At 39.6% G+C, this 19,746-nt stretch overlaps 1 protein-coding gene across 4 annotated transcripts in view; it reads right to left on the bottom strand.

Annotated features, from left to right (window-relative positions):
- The window catches only part of DOCK4 (dedicator of cytokinesis 4), a 403,168-nt gene that overhangs the window by 65,385 nt on the left and 318,037 nt on the right, over nucleotides 1–19,746 (bottom strand). For all 4 annotated transcript variants that reach the window (XM_008162515.4, XM_042861791.2, XM_042861754.2 and 1 more), the window contains exons 28-31: nucleotides 10,764–10,839; nucleotides 8,796–8,896; nucleotides 6,948–7,006; nucleotides 1,272–1,420 (exon numbers count right to left, since the gene is read on the bottom strand). In XM_008162515.4, coding sequence (XP_008160737.2) covers nucleotides 1,272–1,420; nucleotides 6,948–7,006; nucleotides 8,796–8,896; nucleotides 10,764–10,839 — 385 coding nt within the window. The remainder of the gene's footprint in view (nucleotides 1–1,271; nucleotides 1,421–6,947; nucleotides 7,007–8,795; nucleotides 8,897–10,763; nucleotides 10,840–19,746) is intronic.

The raw sequence follows: 19,746 nt of genomic DNA, 5'->3' as shown, positions 1-19,746 counted from the left end.
AGGGCTGCAAGAGCAAGTCATTTTTTGGACCTTAATATAAAACCAACTCTCTGATTCCCACATCCCACTCTTTAAATCCGGGGATTAACAGTTTGGGGCTTATAGTTACTCCTGCTGCTATTGAAAACCTACCCCGACTCCAATGTAATGTATATAGCAGATGCACTGAAATTCCGAGTCATCTGTCAAGAAGAGTTGGAGAATAAAGGTTTTATAGCTGAAAATCACTGCATAAAATATTTGTACCTGTATTGATTATTGAGCAAATGTAGATAAGGTTGCTTTGTTTATTAATACATCAAAAGAGAATGACCTCCCCTCTGGCAATAGAGATACTTAGTGACTGAAAAACTAGAGGAGAAACTAGTCTATTATTGAAGTGCTCAATTAAATCATGACTCATAATTACAGCGTACCTTTAAGCCAATGATCAATACAGAGAGAATCAGAAAGTCAGTGCTTTGCTTATGCAGAATCTGTTTTTCCAATTAGTCCTCATCAACATTTTTACAATTCTTTTAACGTGTTTAAAAAATGTGATGGAAAAAACCACTTACATCACATGCTTCTCCATTCGCATAGTTTGTTTTGTGTTTCCAAATATTCCAACTGCTCCTACAGCTCCCACTCCAATCCTTATCATTGCCTGACACCAATTCAAATACTTCTGCTTTGCTTCATTTGAAACAGCAGGAAGCAGAGCACAGTGAAGCGGTTTGAGGCAGCCTGAAAGAACTGAGTGGGAGCCGAAAGAGCAGATGGCATACTTAGCAGCTCCTTACTTGATGCCTAAGCTAGTACTTGAGAGGCAAGAATAGTTGGATACTTGCAGAACGTGGTTTCTCATAAAAATCAGTCTTTTGATGGGTGGGCAAACAGATATCAGACATTATGTCAGTAAGCCATCATGGTATCGTTCTTGAGTTTCTTCTTCATTATCTTTTTTCCCCCAATTTATATTACTAAAGTAGAAAAATAAAACAACCCAACAGGAAGTTTTGCCATTGACTTCAATGGGGCTAGAATACCCTATCCCCATCTTAAATTAGCCACACCAAAATATTGAACAAACACATGGAGAGCTTAGAGGGCCAAAGGGTCTTCAAGAGCCATTAGCCTAGAATTCTACCATCTTCCCTCAAATGAAGGTTGTCATTTCTCCATCTGCTCCCTCACAGATTCTGCTAACAAGTTAATAGTTCAGTGTCAAGGCTGCCTGAGAAAAATCTGAATGTCAATCTTCCCTGCTAAAACAGCTTTACACACATTACCTGTTTGAAGTTGCCACTGCGCCTTTGTTCCCAATCCATCATGTCATGGAAAATGGGAATCATTACATTCCGCAGGTCAGGCTGAGGTATCAGTGTCACTTCTAAGAAGGGGCCAATGAGAGCTGGGATGAAGTGAAGTTTATGTTCCCCTAAAATTAAAAGGAAGCTGAATGTGAATTGGGTTCACTCTTGGGTGAGTTACCAAATGATCCAAATTAAACAATACTGTATGAAGAATTATGAAATGGCATTCTAAATGTTTACAGTTTGGTTGGCTGATAGCATGCCTGGCATGGGCTATTTCGCAAACAAACACCAGGAAAAGGAAGAGGAAAAGCCACAGAAAAGAGCCAAATAGAGGATCAGCCTGATGCATGACATTTTACAATGGAATTCATGAATGATGTTGGGTTGTTTACTCCCGATGCTGTTTTTTTGGCAGGGGAAGAGGGAGAAGTTCAATGGGCATTGCTTTATTTAAGACTACTTTAAGAACCAGGATGTTTAGAGCATCTTTTGCAAAAAGGTTTTCCCTTTTGCAGGTACAAATTGCGCTTACATTTTTGTGTCTCCAAATACGGTTTACTACTTGAAAGCATATTCGCATTAGATGGAGGCACAAGTGCTCAGATTTGCAGCCACCCTTCATTTTGGGGGCACAGAAATGGGAGTATAAATTTTGCCTGCAAAAAATGGATTCTTAGATTGTTTTTCTCAAAATGTTTCCCTTTAGAAAAAAAGCTGATGCCTCTGCCATTAACTCACTATGTTCTACTTGGATGTTGTAGAGGGTCTCCAGATAGTAGGTAAATTTACATACCCCATAGTATATGTTGCACAAGGAGGTGAAGTTAAATTAGGAGATTTACCCATAGCTTTGAATTATTTAGCTTCTGTCACTTGCAGAAAGATCTTTTGGATCTTTTTGAGAGTTCTGGTCTATTACAATTGCCAGACGTGCAAAGAGGTTGAGAAGGGGGAAACATCAAACAACAATTGTGGTGAAAGAAAAGACAAATTTTGTAGAGAGCGAGATTTTCAAAAGCACCTATGTGATTTAGGAGCACTAGTTCAATGTAAGTTGAAAATTGCTTGTTATATATTTTCATTCATTTCAATGGGACTTGTGCTCCTAGGTCACCTCGCTATTTTTGAATATCGATTCCATAGTTAACTATCAAATTCAAGAGCAAAACCGATTTAGAATACGATCCTTTATCAAATGTCTATATACAACTGAAGTAATCATCTTATACACTGCCAGCACCTGGTTCACCATTGTGTTTCTCCAATTTACATCAGCGTTGACTCCATTGACTTTAGCTAGAGTTACACAGATGGGAAATCAAGCCTCTAATGATTAAAACTCTACAACAAACTTAGAGAAGTATTTATTAAATCATTCTTTGGTTGCATAAGGTTTGTTAATTAATTGGATTAGGAAATTAACATGAATTATTGTTCCTTTTATATTAACTGTAAGGTGCATAAATGAACTTTGTACACTTTTAAATAACTAAATCCATTTCTCCAAGCCTTAGAAAACTCAAGCCATGCATCCAGAATAAATCCACTTGTACAGGTATAGTTAAATCAAATAAGCTTCTACAGTAGGTGTGTCCTTCAGCAGAGCAGTCCTCCAGTCTGTGATACAGCAGGGTTCCTTGTACGCTCCTCCTCAATGAATACTGCTTGTGAGTCACCTTGGTGGTGGGCATTATTTGGACATTTCTTGTTCTCTTGAGAGACACAGTGATTCCCACAGCAAGAAATATGCTCTTTACACCAAGTTGTGTAGTTCCCTTGTTGAGAGGGTGATCTTTTGGTGAATGCACCAGTTCCAGAGACAGGCAGCTTCTATTCAGAGAAGGAAAGACCTTGCTCCTCCCTGTTTGTTAATATAATGAACTATTGTCATGTTGTTTGACATGATCTGACAATGAAAGTTCTGAATAAACAGCAGGAATTGTTTGCAGGCTTCGTGTACTGCACACAGATCCAGAAAATGTATGTGCAACTGGATTCTTAGTGGGTGCAGGTACCCTGTCTGTCGAGGTGGGCTTCCCAACCTGGCAAGGAGATATCTGTAATCAATCCTTTTGTGGATGGGGTACAGACAAATGGCAGTTCTAAGATGACCTTTTTTTTGGCAGAGCAATCTCACCAGGACCCATGTTCTGGAAGATATCCAGTAGCTTATGAGGGGTGTCCTGTAATTTCCTCAGGTGGTTGTGGAGTGTGTCTCCTTAGGAGGTCTCAGCATTGCCTATAGCTATCAGGTGGTGATGGTGAAGCTGTTGTGACCACTTTATCTGGTGAAGACAACGATACACATGCAGGGGCTGGTGGCTCAACCTGGTGAGATTGCTCCTCTTCCTCAGAGCATACCTGAGTGGGTTGAAGTTCTTCTTCATGTGGAGATGCCTATCTTGACTCCATTCTGATCTTCTGTAGTCAGAATGTCTTATATATGGATCTCAGAAACCTAGTGTGAGGCATCACAGGTGTAATGGGGTGATCCTCTTGGACAAAGGCACTGACTTATTTTTGCTGGTGGGTGCTCCTCTTCACCCTTCCCCCAATGCGAGTGGCGGCGGGGCTTCAGGGGGAAAAGACTGAGTGGGGTTGGAGCCTCGGGGTGGAGTACAGGTGGAGCAGGGGGCGGGGCTATGGTCCAGGCACTGGGGTCCATAAAAGATTAATCTGGCCCTGCGGGAGCTGAGCACTCCCTATTTTCTTCTGTGGGTGCTTGAGCCCTGGAGCACCCTATGCTCATGGAGAGGAGTACCATTGGTCCTGGGTTGATTAGTCTCTCTTGCTTGTAGGAGTGGGAAGGTGCCCATGATTTTTTGAAGCCTCTGTCGGGGTGACTTCCTATCTTGACAAGGGCTGTGAAGTTCTCCAGCTGATCCCACATTCATCAGAGAAAAAGGAAGCCTCTACGTCAATGCACGTGGTGCCATCAGTACCGGTGGTCTAACTATGTCCTAGCAAGTCAACGATACTGTGAGTGGCAAGCTGAGGATGTGTGGACCATTCTGGATAGGACTGGATCCTAAACCACTGGCAATTCTGGGTTTGCAGAGATGGTAAGGTCCTCCGGGATAATTTATCTACCCCCTGATGGAGGATAATGGATAGGGTTTCTGTCCCTTGGTGGTGCCAGATGTGCCGGCTTACTTACACCAGCTTTCGGTACCAATGACTCCTTTTCTCTGCAAGTTGGTACCATTGGTGTTCTTCTGAGAGAACTGGATTTGACATAACCCGCAGCCATCTTGTGCACTTAGCCACCATAAGTTGGAAGTAAGGACACCACCTAATGAGAAAGAATTTGGCCTTGCTTAGGCAGACAAAAACATTAGCACAGCTGCAGTGTTACTAACAAGGATAGTTGACCTTGGTCTGGGTGCTTGTGTCTAAGTTTCTTGTAATAGCTGCTTTGTTGATAAGTAGAAACTATGAGTTTTTTTGCTGTTGCTAGAGAAACAGCCCATGAGGGGTTACTGTGAGTTATGCTTTGTTTTGAGTTACCTATAAATAGATAAGTTAGAGAGTGTACTTTGGAGAAGTTTGGATTTTCTATGAGCAAGAAGACACTGACATTAATCTCCCCAATGGCTAGGAGGAAGGATGGCCACTAGAAATCTGCTGCTGATGCCACTCAATACCATCTCAGACTTTAGGTAACTATATTCTGGGGTGCTCTAGATTATTACTACTTTACATGTGTGCTTTGTACTCAAAGAGAAGGATTTTTGGGTGGAAGCACTGTTGTGCGTACCAATCATTTATCATCCACTCACTTCTTTCCCTTGATGGTGCTGTGGATAGTCCTGCCCCTTTGGTCGTTGGCAGTTTCAAGTTTTAGGTATTCTGGAACGAGTATTGTCAGGAATCAGGGCCTGTAGCAGTTCCCATCTCTGGGCAACCTAATGAGCACAAATAGCATGTAGTAGGCTTCCTAAATGGTTACACTGAATTTTTTGTAAGTGTTTTTATTTCCAAACCTTGATCACCTTGATTGATCGGTCTTTCAGCCCTCGTATAGCTTGCACCGATCACAACACACTTTCCATTCATATTTCTAAACAATAGGAAAAATACACTAGAAATGACATACATTAAATACAGGTCATGGTGGCTCAATCTTCAAGCTGAGCTGAGTGCACATCAGTGGAAGGGGTATAGGTGCCGTAATGCCAACTTTCAACCTCTGCAATCCAACATACACCCCAGCTAACTTCCCTGTGAGATGTTCCACAGTCTGAGGATCAGCTGGAGTGTTGAGCATACTGGCTTGACCCCTTCCGAACCCTGCCATGCTCCTTAACCTTAACAAGTAGGAGCTGGTGGAATAAAGATGGCCTTTTTGGATGGAGCTGATGCTGCTCTGTTCAGTGACCAGTCTGTGATCCTAGCTGCGAGGCCACTGGCATTCAGTTGTACATGGTGGATCAGAGAGAGATGGGTCTCCAGTTGCTTGGTGTAGACGAGCACTGTCATAGATTTCTTGCAGGAGCTGGGAGGACAGCAGAACTGTTTGCATTTGTTGAAAATGGCAGTTAATACCAGGCAACCGGGGTCTCGTTGCTTCAGGAAGTTACAGTGAATGCCATCTTTTCCTGTGTTTTTGGTCTTTGTAAGTCTGGTCATTACTTCCTGTGATGTAAAGTCTTCTTCCAGGCCCCCTGAATAGTCAGTCTGGGGTAGAGGATGAATGCATCCTAGACGCTGTGTGTCATTCTGAGCTACGGGGTCTGGACACCTTGAAGTACGAGAATAATCTCTCGGACGGGATTGCGCAGTAAGATGAAGGCCCGCCAAGGATCTCTCTCAGAGCCTTTGGGCCATTTGACTGTTAGAGTTTCTGGATCCTGGATGCTGCTGCTGGATCGTAGCGGCAACTGATGTTCCTTCTCCTGGCTTCTCTGATGTTTTTGTTATGGCTCCCTGCAGTTCTGTGAGCAGTCGGTGTGTTCTCCTGAGTTACTTTCCTCCCAGATACTTTACCTGTTAGTGGGTATTTTTGACTTACAAGTCATGGGAAGATGATGGTTTTGAGAAAGGAATAGCTTTAATTAATAAACAAGAGTGCCCAAATTACTGGGATGGCCATCTGAGGAATACACGCTTCCTTACAGGTAAGAATTTTTGTATGTACAAATGCAACCCCCTTGTCAAAAAATGAAATCTATCATTTAGATTTTTCTTATCTTTCAGTATCTTGGAAAACAACAGTTTCTCATAGAGGAAAGAAGGCGTCACAATGGTAATAATGCTTTGATTTGAGCTTTATGTTCATTCTCATTTTTTTCAAGAAATAAACGGTTTTGGACCTAGTGGCCAACATTTGTTTCCAAAACATTAGGTGAGTTTCAATCAAGAGGACTGGTGTATGTCAAACAAAACTACTTTCATCAAAGGATCTGAAAACACTTTGCAAATCCAAACAATTAATTCAACTTCTTAACATTTTCTGAAAAGAATTAGAACTGTTTTCCAGGAGGACAAACCAAGAAACAAAGAGGTAGTGGCTTGCCCCAGATAAACCGGCAGAACCAGTAATATAATGCAGGAGTCTTAACTAAAATTCATTACAAATTTTGTTCAACTTTTTTGTGCTACTTTGTTTCACTGTTAATTTTTATCGAGATTTTTTTCTCAATTCCTTACCTAAATTTTGCCACATGCTGAAGATTTCACATCCCATCGTTACCCGCATGTCACCATATCTGTGAAATATTAAAAAAAAAGCACTTAAGCATAACATTATTTAGGAAATAATTTTACAAGATCATACTATAATTTAGGCTCCTGTGTAGCAAGATGAACTGTGAGATTTCCATGCTGTAATGATTTTTCCCAAGTTTTGGATGGATGTAGTATAAACAGAAAAGGAAAAAGGAAGTTTGTTAATGTCCAATACATATCTAATCAAATGGCTTGTTTCATAAACACACATTAATTTCCACATATTGTTAGTACAAGCTCCCTAAATGTTACAAACAGTAACAATGATACAACAAAGTAGTGATACCAATCTATTCTCTTAATATGCCTCAGATTTTTTCCCTCCTCTTTCCCCCAAGATAAGTAATAATTTTACCCTGTGATGTTCTTGTCTGGACACCCAGAACGATAAGGCACTGTGTTACCGCTCTGTCTCAGCAAGCGTGAACTTCGCTGGAAATAGACGGGGTGTCAGACACCGTAGTCTACCTTATCAGCAAACTCCTTGAGATTCTGCCAGCCTAAACCTTGATTTACAAGTAACAATCACTCAACCCAGTTCCTGAGATGTCTCTCTACAGTGTCCAATCCCTCTCACTGTGCTTCTCACAGACATCATCAAGTTCACTGCCTCCAAACAGCCAGAGCACACACTAGTCTGTTAGTGTTAAAGCCTCATACTTTACTTTAATACTCGGTACCGAGATGGTTTTGTAATAAAACAAGAATAAGCTTTTTTAATAAAAAACAGATATAAGTGATGCTAAGCAAAAGAAAAAGAGACAGGTATGGTTACAAACAAAATAAAATAAAACACACTTTCTAGTGTCTAAAGCTTAACAAAATACAATCCTGGTCTCAGGGAAAGCTTTCATATATAGTCAGTTCCCATACACTTCAACCCACATGGCTGAAGGAATCACCTTCCACAGTTTCCAAGAGCTCTGACTCTTTTGTCCCTTAAGTGATGGATAACTAAAAGGTCTTTTAGCTCCCTTTATATTACCCTAAATCCACTGTCTATTCTTCTAGAGCCAGGAAGGCTTCCTGGGGTGCAGACTCCCTTTGCCGCTCATTAGCTTGATGGCTTTGTTTAACTTATATGTAAATGTACTTTCATTGTACCCAGCCTGTAATAGAGCCAGTCAGACAGGGTAATCCACATTCCTTTGTCTAGGGAAGTCTTGATTTATGCACTGCCTCCCAAACACATTGTAAGAACATATTTCCAGCACACACGTAATTCTTTATACACAACCCATATATACATCACACAAATGATTTTCAAATCCAGCCTTCCACCAGTTTACATAGAATACCTAACAAACATATTTTAAATACATATTATCACAACAGTGTGTTTGGGCATCAGGCCTGATATGAGCCACCCAGCCAGTGGGCATTGAGGGGCTCTTAGGGTCAACAATTTTAGTCTTGAAAAAAGAAAAGGAGTACTTGTGGCACCTTAGAGACTAACAAATTTATTAGAGCATAAGCTTTCGTGGACTACAGCCCACTTCTTCGGATGCACATAGAGTGGAATATATATTAAGGAGATATATATACACACATACAGAGATCATGAACAAGTGGGAGTTGTCTTACCAACTCTGTCAATTCTTGGGGGACTGTGAAATCACATAGGACTTCATCCAAAGCCCATCAAAGTAAGCAAAAAGACTCATCTACTTCAACGGGTTTTGGATCAGGTCCATATGCTGCATAACGGCTGTTTTTTAAAACATAATTGTTTGATCTGCAGTAATTTTATGGAACCTGACTGGTACTTACTTTTCCAACACCTTTTTCTTCTTGGAAGGTGTGAACATCTCCAGTTGCAGACATAATTGGTTTATAAAAATGACAGCAAGATAAAAGTAGGAATCCCAGATCTACAATAAACACAAGGTATTTGGTTATTTTCCGTTTCTCAGCACTAACATTTTATGTCCACTCTAGATGCAAATTTTCAGTTGTACCACTTGTCTTATTCTTCATTAGTATAGCTGGTTACAATATTTTTGATTAAATGTTTTTTCAACCAAATATTCTGTTTTGTTGATGATGACATGTTTTGCAGAGACATCCTAATTTTGATGATATTTTTGGCGGGAAGGTTTCTGGGGTCCATGGTGGACTCTCACAGAGACAAAGAGAACTGAATTAAAAACCTGGCGATTTTGATCTGAAAACAGAAATTTTAACACAGTTCTGTTTTGCAAAAACTTTCAAAAGAATTTGTTTTCTCTAAGTGGAATGAAAACAAATTTAGAAAAAGTTGTTGTTCTCTGGGCAGCTCTACTTGTTACTGATACAACTTGCAAGCATCAATGACTACAGTGTCTCAGCAAGGCAAAGATGAAGTAAAGCAAGGTAATATAGTTTGTTAGCATACTGCTCCATAACTGACTTCCGTGCACATGCACTGGGAGGATCAGCTGCTGAAACTACTGTTAAGTAAAGATTTCTTAATGAAATGACATTTTTAAATATTAGCAACTCTAGGCCAGTGATTTTCAAACTTTTGTACTGGTGACCCCTTTCACATAGCAAGCCTCTGAGTGCGACCCCCCCCCCCCGATCAATTAAAAACACTTTTTAATATATTTAACACCATTATAAATGCTGGAGGCAAAGCAGGGTTTGGGAGTGGAGGCTGACAGCTCACCACCCCCCACATAATAACTTCGTGACCCCCGAGGGGTCCTGACCCTCAGTTTGAGAACCTCTGCTCTAGGCCAAATTATGGCTGCTCCAGTGTAGCTATGCAGGAGAGGAAAATAGGTGCAGGAGACAGTAATAACTGCTAAATAAGCCTGGGGAATAGTCAGTAAGCAGTTAATGATGTGGGCTTTAGCTCCTGCACATTGGCAGAGCTACATAAGGGAGCACAGACTACATAGTTTCATAGTATCTAGTACTTCAGGCCAACGTTCTCTCCATTGACTCCAGAGGCATAGCATGGACCTAGATTTTCAGAGATGCTGAGCATCCATAGCTGTACTTGAAATCACTGGGAGCATTGGGAGCTCAGCACCCCTGAATATCAGACCCTGTGCCTTATAACATGGCACAGCTAGAATAATGCCTCCAAGCACCACTGCTTGGACTGTGTGCTCACTTTCCCTCTCCCCTATGAGTAAACCTCTTAGGAGCCATCACTAAGCCTTTTGTTTTTAATCCCCTAAATATCATTCTATAACTGCAATATAACACTCTGACCATGGGTTATTACAAATATCACAGCTCACTGAACACAGGCTAATATCTTTAACAATATCCAGCATGACATGTCATAGCATTATAATTTTAACAGTACATGCCATGTTAATTGGTCTTGAGAGAATTAAAAAAAAAAATCTAAAGCCATATTTTTGGTAAATATGCCAGGGAATAAGTAATAAAGTTCATTTTATTTTCTGAGATAATCTTGAAATATGAACAGAAAAGAAAATAATTTTTTTAATAACGAAACCTTGATCCAAAAAACATGACACAGGTGCACTCGAGACTTAAAACCAGAAGGCAAACAAACAGAATCCCAAATACAAAACACACAACCTAATAATTTTTAAACCAATCTCATGAGTTTTGAACAGCTGAGACTGGTAGCACCACTGGAATCTAACAGCTCAGAAATTAGAGATAAATTTAATCCAAAGAGTAACAACCCAAAATCAAAAGAGCCACAGATTGACAAGCTTTTGCACTACTTATGTCATTGAACATATATTTTGGGGGAGTTCATTCTTACAGTACCTTATAATCAAAGTTTTCATTTAGGAAGTTCTTACGAAGGGCATCCGAAAGATACAGGACTGTTGTAATAATAACACTGGTAACAGAAAAAGAAGTATTACCCTTTCATTAATTGGAAAAATGTAACTTTGATTCTTTAAGTAGTAGGTCATTTTTCAATAAAATAAAGCCAGGTACCATGTGTAAACTACAGTAAATACTATATTCTAAGCATATATGAATAATTGGATACCAATACACTCTGTTGCCAGAAAATACATATGGCAAGAAACAAATTGATGACTATGTATGGTGTAGCTGTAAGAACAGTGCTTGTGAAAACAGCTGTGGCAAGATAAAATTAACAGGAAAAATACATACCACATTACTGTGCAACCCAAACCACATAGATATCTTATAATCTATATTTGGTCCTATCAGTGATCATGTATGCAATGAGAACAACTTGTTCTAAACATTCTTTTTAGTGTGTGCATGAAAGAATATGTAATATTGCACCATTTGCAAACATTACACTGCTCTACAGCCAAAATGCTTCTGAAATAAATGTAGTCAAACTTTACTAATTCTGGGTCACTGAGAACCAAAATGATGCTTAAAATTGTTGATTGGCTCTAGTTTTCAAGATATGCTATTGGGTCAGTATATACGACCCTTGACTTGGGAATGGCAGAGGATACGTGAGTTATAATGGGAAGGGATCTCAATTTAAACCAGAATGACTAAAATACATCTTTGACTGGATCTATGAATAAATCTATGACTGGGTTTGGACAGTACTTGCTTTTTAGGCAAAACAATGAATGATGCAATCTGAAGCTGGTATTGCATCATACATTATATGAATTGCATCATGTCATTCCTAGAAGTCATGGATGATGCAATCATACCGAAGCTTACATCACTCTGCTGAACAAATTGCCCTATATCAGGTCTAGAAATCATACAGTGTCGTGCTCTCTTATTTGTCAGTGTTTGATTTTGCAAAGGGACACATTTCTGTTTAGCCAAAGTGAGCAGAGATGCCTCGTACTTGTGTGAACAGTGTAGATAACTTCTGCTATGTTTGTGGGAAAGTGACTTTTGCATTACAAAAGCGCAGTATAACCACGATGGTTAAGAAAGCCTATCACCATTATTTTGGCTGCAAAATTGGAGATCAGGACAAGAGGTGGGCCCCACACATATGCTGCAACACTTGTGCAACAAATCTTCGCCAGTGGTTGAACAGGAAAAGGAAATCTATGCCTTTTGCAGTGCCAATGATTTGGAGAGAGCCAACAGAGCATACCAGCAATTCTTACTTCTGCATGGTGCCTCCAGCTGGGAAAGGTGTGTCAAAGAAGAAAAAGTGGACTGTGCATTATCCAAACATTCCATCGGCTATACGCCCAGTACCCCACGGAGAAGGGTTCCTGATGCACCAGAATCATTCTCACTTGAGTCAGACGAGGAAGAGGAAGAGGATGAAACTTCTGGTCCTGAACCATCAATGTCACAGAACCCACATTTTCTCCCATCCTCCTCCTCTGAACCACACCTCATAACATAAGGTGAACTGAATGACCTTGTCAGGGATTTGGAACTACCCAAGAGTAAGGCAGAGCTGTTGGGCTCCAGACTACAGCAGTGGAATCTCCTGGCAGGTGATGTTAGGGTTTCCATGTTCCGTGACCGTCAAAAGGATCTTGTCCCATTCTTCTTCATGGAAGGTGATCTTGTAGCCTGCAACAACATCGATGGTGCGATGGCAGCCCTCAACATCGTTCACGATCCAGATGAGTGGAGACTGTTCATTGATTCATTGAAGACTAATCTTAAAGCTGTTTTACTGCATAATGGCAATATTTTGCCATCAATTCCAGTTGGTCATGCAGTCCATATGAAGGAAACCTATGACAACATGAAACAACTTTTGAGGTCCATAAACTATGACCAACATCAGTGGCAGCTTTGTGGCGATTTGAAGGTTGTTGCTCTCTTGCTTGGTCTGCAGACTGGATACACAAAGTACTGCTGTTTTCTCTGCGAATGGGATAGTCGTGCAAGAGATTCCCACTACATCAAGAAAGACTGGCCACTCTGACAGTCATTGGAGCCTGGGAGGAAAAGTGTTCAGCATCCACCACTTGTTGAATCAAGGAAGATTTTGTTACCACCCTTCCACATCAAGCTGGGTCTGATGAAGAACTTTGTCAAGGCCATTGACAAAACACAAGCAGCTTTCAAGTACCTCTGTGGAAAATTTCCAAGGTTAAGTGAAGCTAAGATAAAGGAAGGTGTCTTTGTTGGTCCTCAGATTCGTGAACTTCTTCGAGATGATGCATTTGACCATGCACTGCGTGGCAAGGAAAAGACGGCATGGAAAGCCTTCCAGTTAGTGGCAATAAATTTTCTCGGAAACAACAAGGCAGACAGCTACAGGTTGTTGGTGGAAAACCTCCTCAAGGCATACAAAAGCCTTGGTTGCAACGTGTCACTAAAGATACATTTTTTGCACTCTCATCTAGATTTTTTTCCACCGAACTGCGGAGCAGTGAGTGACGAGCACGGCGAGCGATTTCACCAGGACATCGCAACAATGGAGAAACGCTATCAGGGCAAATGGAGCCCATCAATATTTGCAGACTATTGCTGGACAGTGACAAGAGATGCTCCATTTAATGAATACAAGAGACAAGCCAAGAAGCGCCGAGTAGACACTGAATAGGACTAAACTATGTACATAATAGTTTTTTGCCTTTTGTTTCATAATAAATTTTATTTATATAACCCTTTTGCTGATTATTAAAGTGTTACATAAATAGGACAGGTGAAATATTATCATGTAAAGCAACCATAAACACATGAAAAGACCTAGGTTTACAATTTATGATTAAAACTTACTATCTACACAATATACATAGACATAAAATGTAAAAACTTAAATATCTTAGAAACAGTAGCCAATCAGTTGTTTTAATTGTCATATTTGAATTCAGCACATCAAAATACATAATAAATAGCACATTTTATCTCTGAAGCAGACGACTTCTCAAAAATTGTAGACCAGTGTTATTTACAGACAGAACAGACACAGCAGAGACAGTAGTAGTGTAAACCACTGCAATGCAAATCTGCATCAACAATACCTGAAGGAACTACATCTATGGCTCTCTGTTTGGACTGCCAACAAGAGGGCAGTGAAACTGTGATAATGATATTTTACCATATTGATACTTACCTTGAGGATATTAATCTATCCTAGCTGAATTGAGATAGCCAAACTCCTTTCACATTATTTATCATTAGTACTCAGATGGTGGTAACTTTTGGTCACTACAGTGCTAACCTGGCCTGAATGAACAGGCAACAGAGACAAAAGTGCAGGTTTTGAACTCTATGAAGATGGAAGATATTCATAGACCATCTGAATACATCCTGTTTGAATGAATCAAGATTTAGCTGACACCTGCTGTGCCTCTGTCACGATGCATCTCACTACATTGAGCTGCAGTGCTTTGTTCACCCCAGAATATTAGCTTTTTTTTTTTAAACTGCATCACCTTGTTGACTCATATTCAATTTGTAATCCATTATAAACCTCAGATCCTTTTCAGTAATATTACTGCTTAACCAGTTATCCCCCGTTTTGTAGTTGTGCATTTGATTTTTCCTTTCTAGTGGAGTACTTTGCACTTGTCTTTACTGAATTTTATCTTGTTGATTTCAGCCCAATGCTCCAATTTGTCACGGTTGTTTTGAATTCTAATTCTTTTTTCCAAATTCAAATCCTCCCTCCCAACTTGGTATCATCCACAAATTTTATAAGCAAACACTCCACTTCATTAACCAAGCCATTTAGGAAAATATTGAACTGTATTGAATCCAGGACAGACTACTGCAGTATTCTTCCAGATATTCTCTCTGTAGTTTGACAGCAAACCATTGCTAACTACTCTCTGAGTAAGGCTTGCAACCAGTTTTGTACCCATTTTCTAGTAATTTCACCTAGATCACACTTCCCTAGTTTGCTTATAAGAATGTCATATGAGACTGTGTGAAAAGCCTTACTAAAATCAAGATAGATCACATCTATAATTAGAGAGACCAGATAGCAGGTGTGAAAAATCAGGAAGGTCCTGATAATATCAGGATATCTGGTCACCCTATCTACAATTTCCACACATCCACTAGGCCAGTAATCCTGTCACAGAAGGAAATTAGGTTGGTTTGGTATGATTTGTTCTTAATAAATCCATGTTGGCTATTACTTATTAATCTATTATCCTCTACGTGCTTAAGAAGTGATTGTTTAATAGTTAGTGCCAGTATCTTTCCAGGTATCAAAGTTAGGCTGGCTGTTTTATAGTCCCTATGGTCCTATTTGTTCCCCTTTTCAAGGTATGTAATATGTTTTCCCTTCTCCAATCCTCTGGGACCTCACCTGTCCTCCATATTTTCTTGAAGATAATTGCTAACGGTTCTGAGATTGTTTCAGCTCGTTCCTGAAGTAACCTAGAGGTGAATTTCATCAGGCCCTGCCAACTGAAAAATATCTAACTTTCCTAAATATTCTTTAGCCTGCTCATTCCCTATTTTGGCTTGCCTTCCTTTCCTCTCATTGTTAATATTAATTGTGTTAAGTATTTGGGCACAATTTACCTTTTTAGTAAAGAATGATGCAAAAGAGACATTAAACACCTCAGTTTTCTTGACATCCATTATGAGCTCTCCTTCCCTTCTAAGTAGAGGGCCTACACTTTTCTTTGTCTTTGTATTTATAGAACTTCTTTTTATTTCCTTTTATGTTCCTTGCTAAGTTTCTGACTCAGACATCATAGTTACATGTTCCACTGGAAGGGTTTGTCTACACTTATCGGGGATTGACGAGTCGCGATCAATGCATCGGCAGTCGATTTGGCGGGTCTAGTGAAGACCTGCTAAATCAACCACAGATCACTCTCCCGTCAACTCCCGTACTCCACCAGATCGAGACGAGTAGGGGGAGTCGAAGGGAGAGCATCCCCGTGGTAAGTAGATCTAAGCTACATCGATTTGAGTTATGTTATTCATGTAACTCAAATTGCGTAGCGTAGATCCAATTCCCCCGGTAGTGTAGACAAGGCCAAAGTCTGGATGAATATGGAAGAAGCTAAGGATCCCAGGTTTATGGGGATTTTTGCCCCATAGTGTAGATGCTATGCATAGTTAAAAAGACATACAATAGCAAGAGAATCACATAACCCAGCAGCTTCCCAGCCTGTGATCTTAAAATAAAAGAATAAAATTTGAATATAAATTCCTGTGGACAAATGGAAAAATATTCATCTTATGATTAAAAAAAATGCCTTAATTCCTTAGTATCACCAGCCACTGATATATTCAGAACTGCCAATCATTTTACAAGACTCCAAATCTCATCTATTGAGTTGTTCCAGACACATATCAAGAACTCCAAACTTCAATTTTACATTATTCTGATGACACCCACAAGTACCCACTTGCATCCACTTTGTACTAGTATCCACTATAAAGCAATGCTTTCAAGTATAGCTTCTGATTCTCAGCTGGTGCTCTATTATTTCAAAATGAAACGCAATTACAGAAATCCTCAACAGAGAAAACCTTCCTTCACACAGAAAAAAATTACATTCTCGCAGACCCATGTATATATATTTATACACATACATGCTCCAAAATTAGAACTGTGGAGAAGTATTTCATATATGTAATTCTGTAAGCCACAATGTTATATTACAAAACATACTTGTATGAAGAATTTATTGTACATCTCTCAGATTACAGCAACATATGTGAGCTAGCAGGATAATCCTAAATGGTCATAATGAAGAAACTAATACTAATTTGACATGTTCCTTTCTTGCGTATCATCATGGCATTCTGGAACGTGCTGTCCAGATCAATAAGGGGTTGTTTCAACACTTGCCATGCAGTATTAAGTGCCTTACAATGCTTTTGCTGCTATAGCTTCCAGCTTGCCTTTTGTGCTGTTTACTCATCTTTACTCTTCCGTTTCTTCTATTTTCCTTGCCCAAAATAATCAAACAAAAATTAATATAACTGTAACCTTTCTTTGACTGTTCCCAGCCTTTTCACTTGAGAATCACTTAAAACTATTTTACGAGTGCTTGAAGTGTAAAGATCAGTTAAAATAGCCAGCTGTGTGTAAATCCTGAGAACTACCCCAGTGTCATACTTTGGGGTGCAATCCAGACCAATGAGTGGTTGTGTCCCCACTTAACCTTAAGTGCCTCACAATTATTTGTTACTCTTGCTTTCTGCCTGGGACACACTCAGTCAGCAACAAGCACGCGGGTCACACCCGGAGTGTCTGTGTGCTATGTAGCCAGCCCCGGATCAGCAACTCTGACCCCAGCGGTCTGTCCACAGTCCCACATTCCCACTCTGGCTTCCACCAGCTTTGGTTACAACCAGCAAGGTGACTAACACACTCCCAGTCCCAAATTTCCCCAAATCATGTTCCCTGAAATGTCCAGCACACAAGTCAGATATCAGGAATGGCAATATACAAAAACTTGTAGGAGAACACTTCAACCTCCCTGGCCACACAATAGCAGATGTAATGGTAGCCATCTTACAGCAAAAAAACTTTAGGACCAGACTCCAAAGAGAAACTGCTGAGCACCAGTTCATTTGCAAATTTGACACCATCAGATCAGATTAAACAAAGACTGTGAATGGCTATCCAACTACAGAAGCAGTTTCTCCTCCCTTGGTGTTCACACCTCAACTGCTAGCAGAGCACCTCACCCTCCCTGATTGAACTAACCTCGTTATCTCCATACTGATTTATACCTGCCTCTGGAGATTTCCATTACTTGCATCTGAAGAAGTGAGGTTCTTACCCACGAAAGCTTATGCTCCCAATACTTCTGTTAGTCTTAAAGGTGCCACAGGACTCTCTGCAGCTCTCCCTTAGACCATTCAGAAAAATAATAAGGTTTGTTTACTCCTCTAAACACACAAAATGTACAGCTTACCGCTTTAATTGAAGTTACCTAACACTTTAATTCAAGAACAGTATTGTTGGTTTAAATTAAAAGTAAAATAAGTTTATTAACAAAAGAAAATAGGATTTTAAGTAAGATCAATTAAAAATATGCTTTCTAGTGACTAAACACTTAACCTAGCAAGATACAGACTTTCTTGAAGATGGTTTTTTTCACCCACAGTCTTCCAGAAAAATGGATGATCCCCACCCTCTCAGTCAGAATCTCGCCCGGAAGCCAAAAGTGCTAGTTCTTTTGTCTTCTTAAATGGAAGTGATAACTTGGGAGTTCTCTGCCCCTTTCTTTTATAATCCAGTGAACCTTTGAAATTGATTCTTCAAGCTGTGAGGAAGGCGATGGAGTCTGATAGTGAAGGAAGCTTTATACTGTTCTTTTCCCCCACTGGTGTTTTCCAAAATGTAAACTGCTCTGTTTCTTTCAATTTCCTCCCCCCGCTGTCTCGATCTTCCTATTTATGTGTATATGTAAATTGAGGTAAACCCACATTCCTTTGTTTAGGACAGACCTATTTAACACCTTTACCTAGGCAAGGTGTAGGTCTGGTCTTGAAGATGTTCTAGTAATATCATTCAGGGGGAATTCATAACTTTACATATAATGTTGCTACATACATTTCACCATGATATTGTTGACCAGTGAATTAGTTTTTGAATGATATCTACATGGCATATTCTGTACAAAGATTATCACAATTGTGTCGAATATGTGAATACCCGGGTGCTTTGGGTCATATGTATATTCTGCTTTCATTGATGAAAAGAAGGTTTTCTAAAAGACATTACAGTCCTGGTCATAATTAAGTTCAGAAGAAACCAAGAGAGTCTTCTAAAAGTTAATGTTATGGTTGTCAAATGATATGTCTGGGATCTTAATATACATAAAAAACAGAATATACCAAAGCTTGTTTCACAGAGCACCTGCTTAACTATAAATATGAACTTCCATTGCCCTATTAGTAAGTGAAGATGTATTAAAAAATAGCTCATTGGGTTTTAAGAGACAGATGCCCTAGCATTTCTAACATTTAGAAAACTGCTGAAAGAACCCACATTGGTTAATACCATATAGACAAATGAGACATCTGCAAATTAAGTGATCTTTTAAATGAAAGCAACTTGTGCATCAGGAGAGGAAAGATTAATGCACAGTTATATCATACTGTACCTGAATATTATTTAAATATTAAATCTCTGCTTAATGTGTAACACAAACCTCACTTTATTGTCAAGTAATATTGCCCTTCATTGCTAACGAAACATGACAGTTCTGGAATTCAGGCAAGTCTGTTAAATGCCCTGGAAAGATGCCAACCAGCTGAATCATCCAGACAAAGGAAATTATTCTAACCTAAGGATTATTTAATTAAATGAATAATACTCCGTTATTTCCAGTTTTTGACAGACGTATAGTATGGCATTCATGTCGCAGAATTTTGGATTCCTCTGTGGAAGGAGATAACTGATTTAGGAGTCCTTCAACCACATGGTCTTCCATTGCAAATTATGATTAGAAGCATTGCTAAAATGGCACTTAGTTTCAGTTAACTTAGGTAGTAAGCAGATGTTATACTGAAGAATAGAAACATTAAGATAATATTTTCCATTATGAAGAATAAAACACACTTGCAATAGCAACATTCTTGCCAATAATGCTTAGGAGCTGTAAGTAATTACCCTGTTTTGTTGAATATATAATTATGGAGTCTTAAATTAAATTAATGGAGATATCCTATCTCCTAGAACTGGAAGGGCCCTTGAAAGGTCATTGAGTCCAGCCCCCTGCCTTCCTTAGCAGGACCAAGTACTGATTTTGCCCCAGATCCCTAAATGCCCCCCTCAAGGATTGAACTCACAACGCTGGGTTTAGCAGACCAATGCTCAAACCACTGAGCTATCCCTCCCTCTTGATTTGTCCATTACAGATTAATGTCTGAGTAGTTATATAAATTA

This window comes from Chrysemys picta, chromosome 1, assembly GCF_011386835.1.
Source record: "Chrysemys picta bellii isolate R12L10 chromosome 1, ASM1138683v2, whole genome shotgun sequence".
In the NCBI taxonomy this organism is placed as follows: Eukaryota; Metazoa; Chordata; order Testudines; family Emydidae; genus Chrysemys; species Chrysemys picta.
The sequence above is the reverse complement of the archived record's forward strand: the minus strand, read 5'-3'. Positions and strand labels throughout refer to the sequence as shown.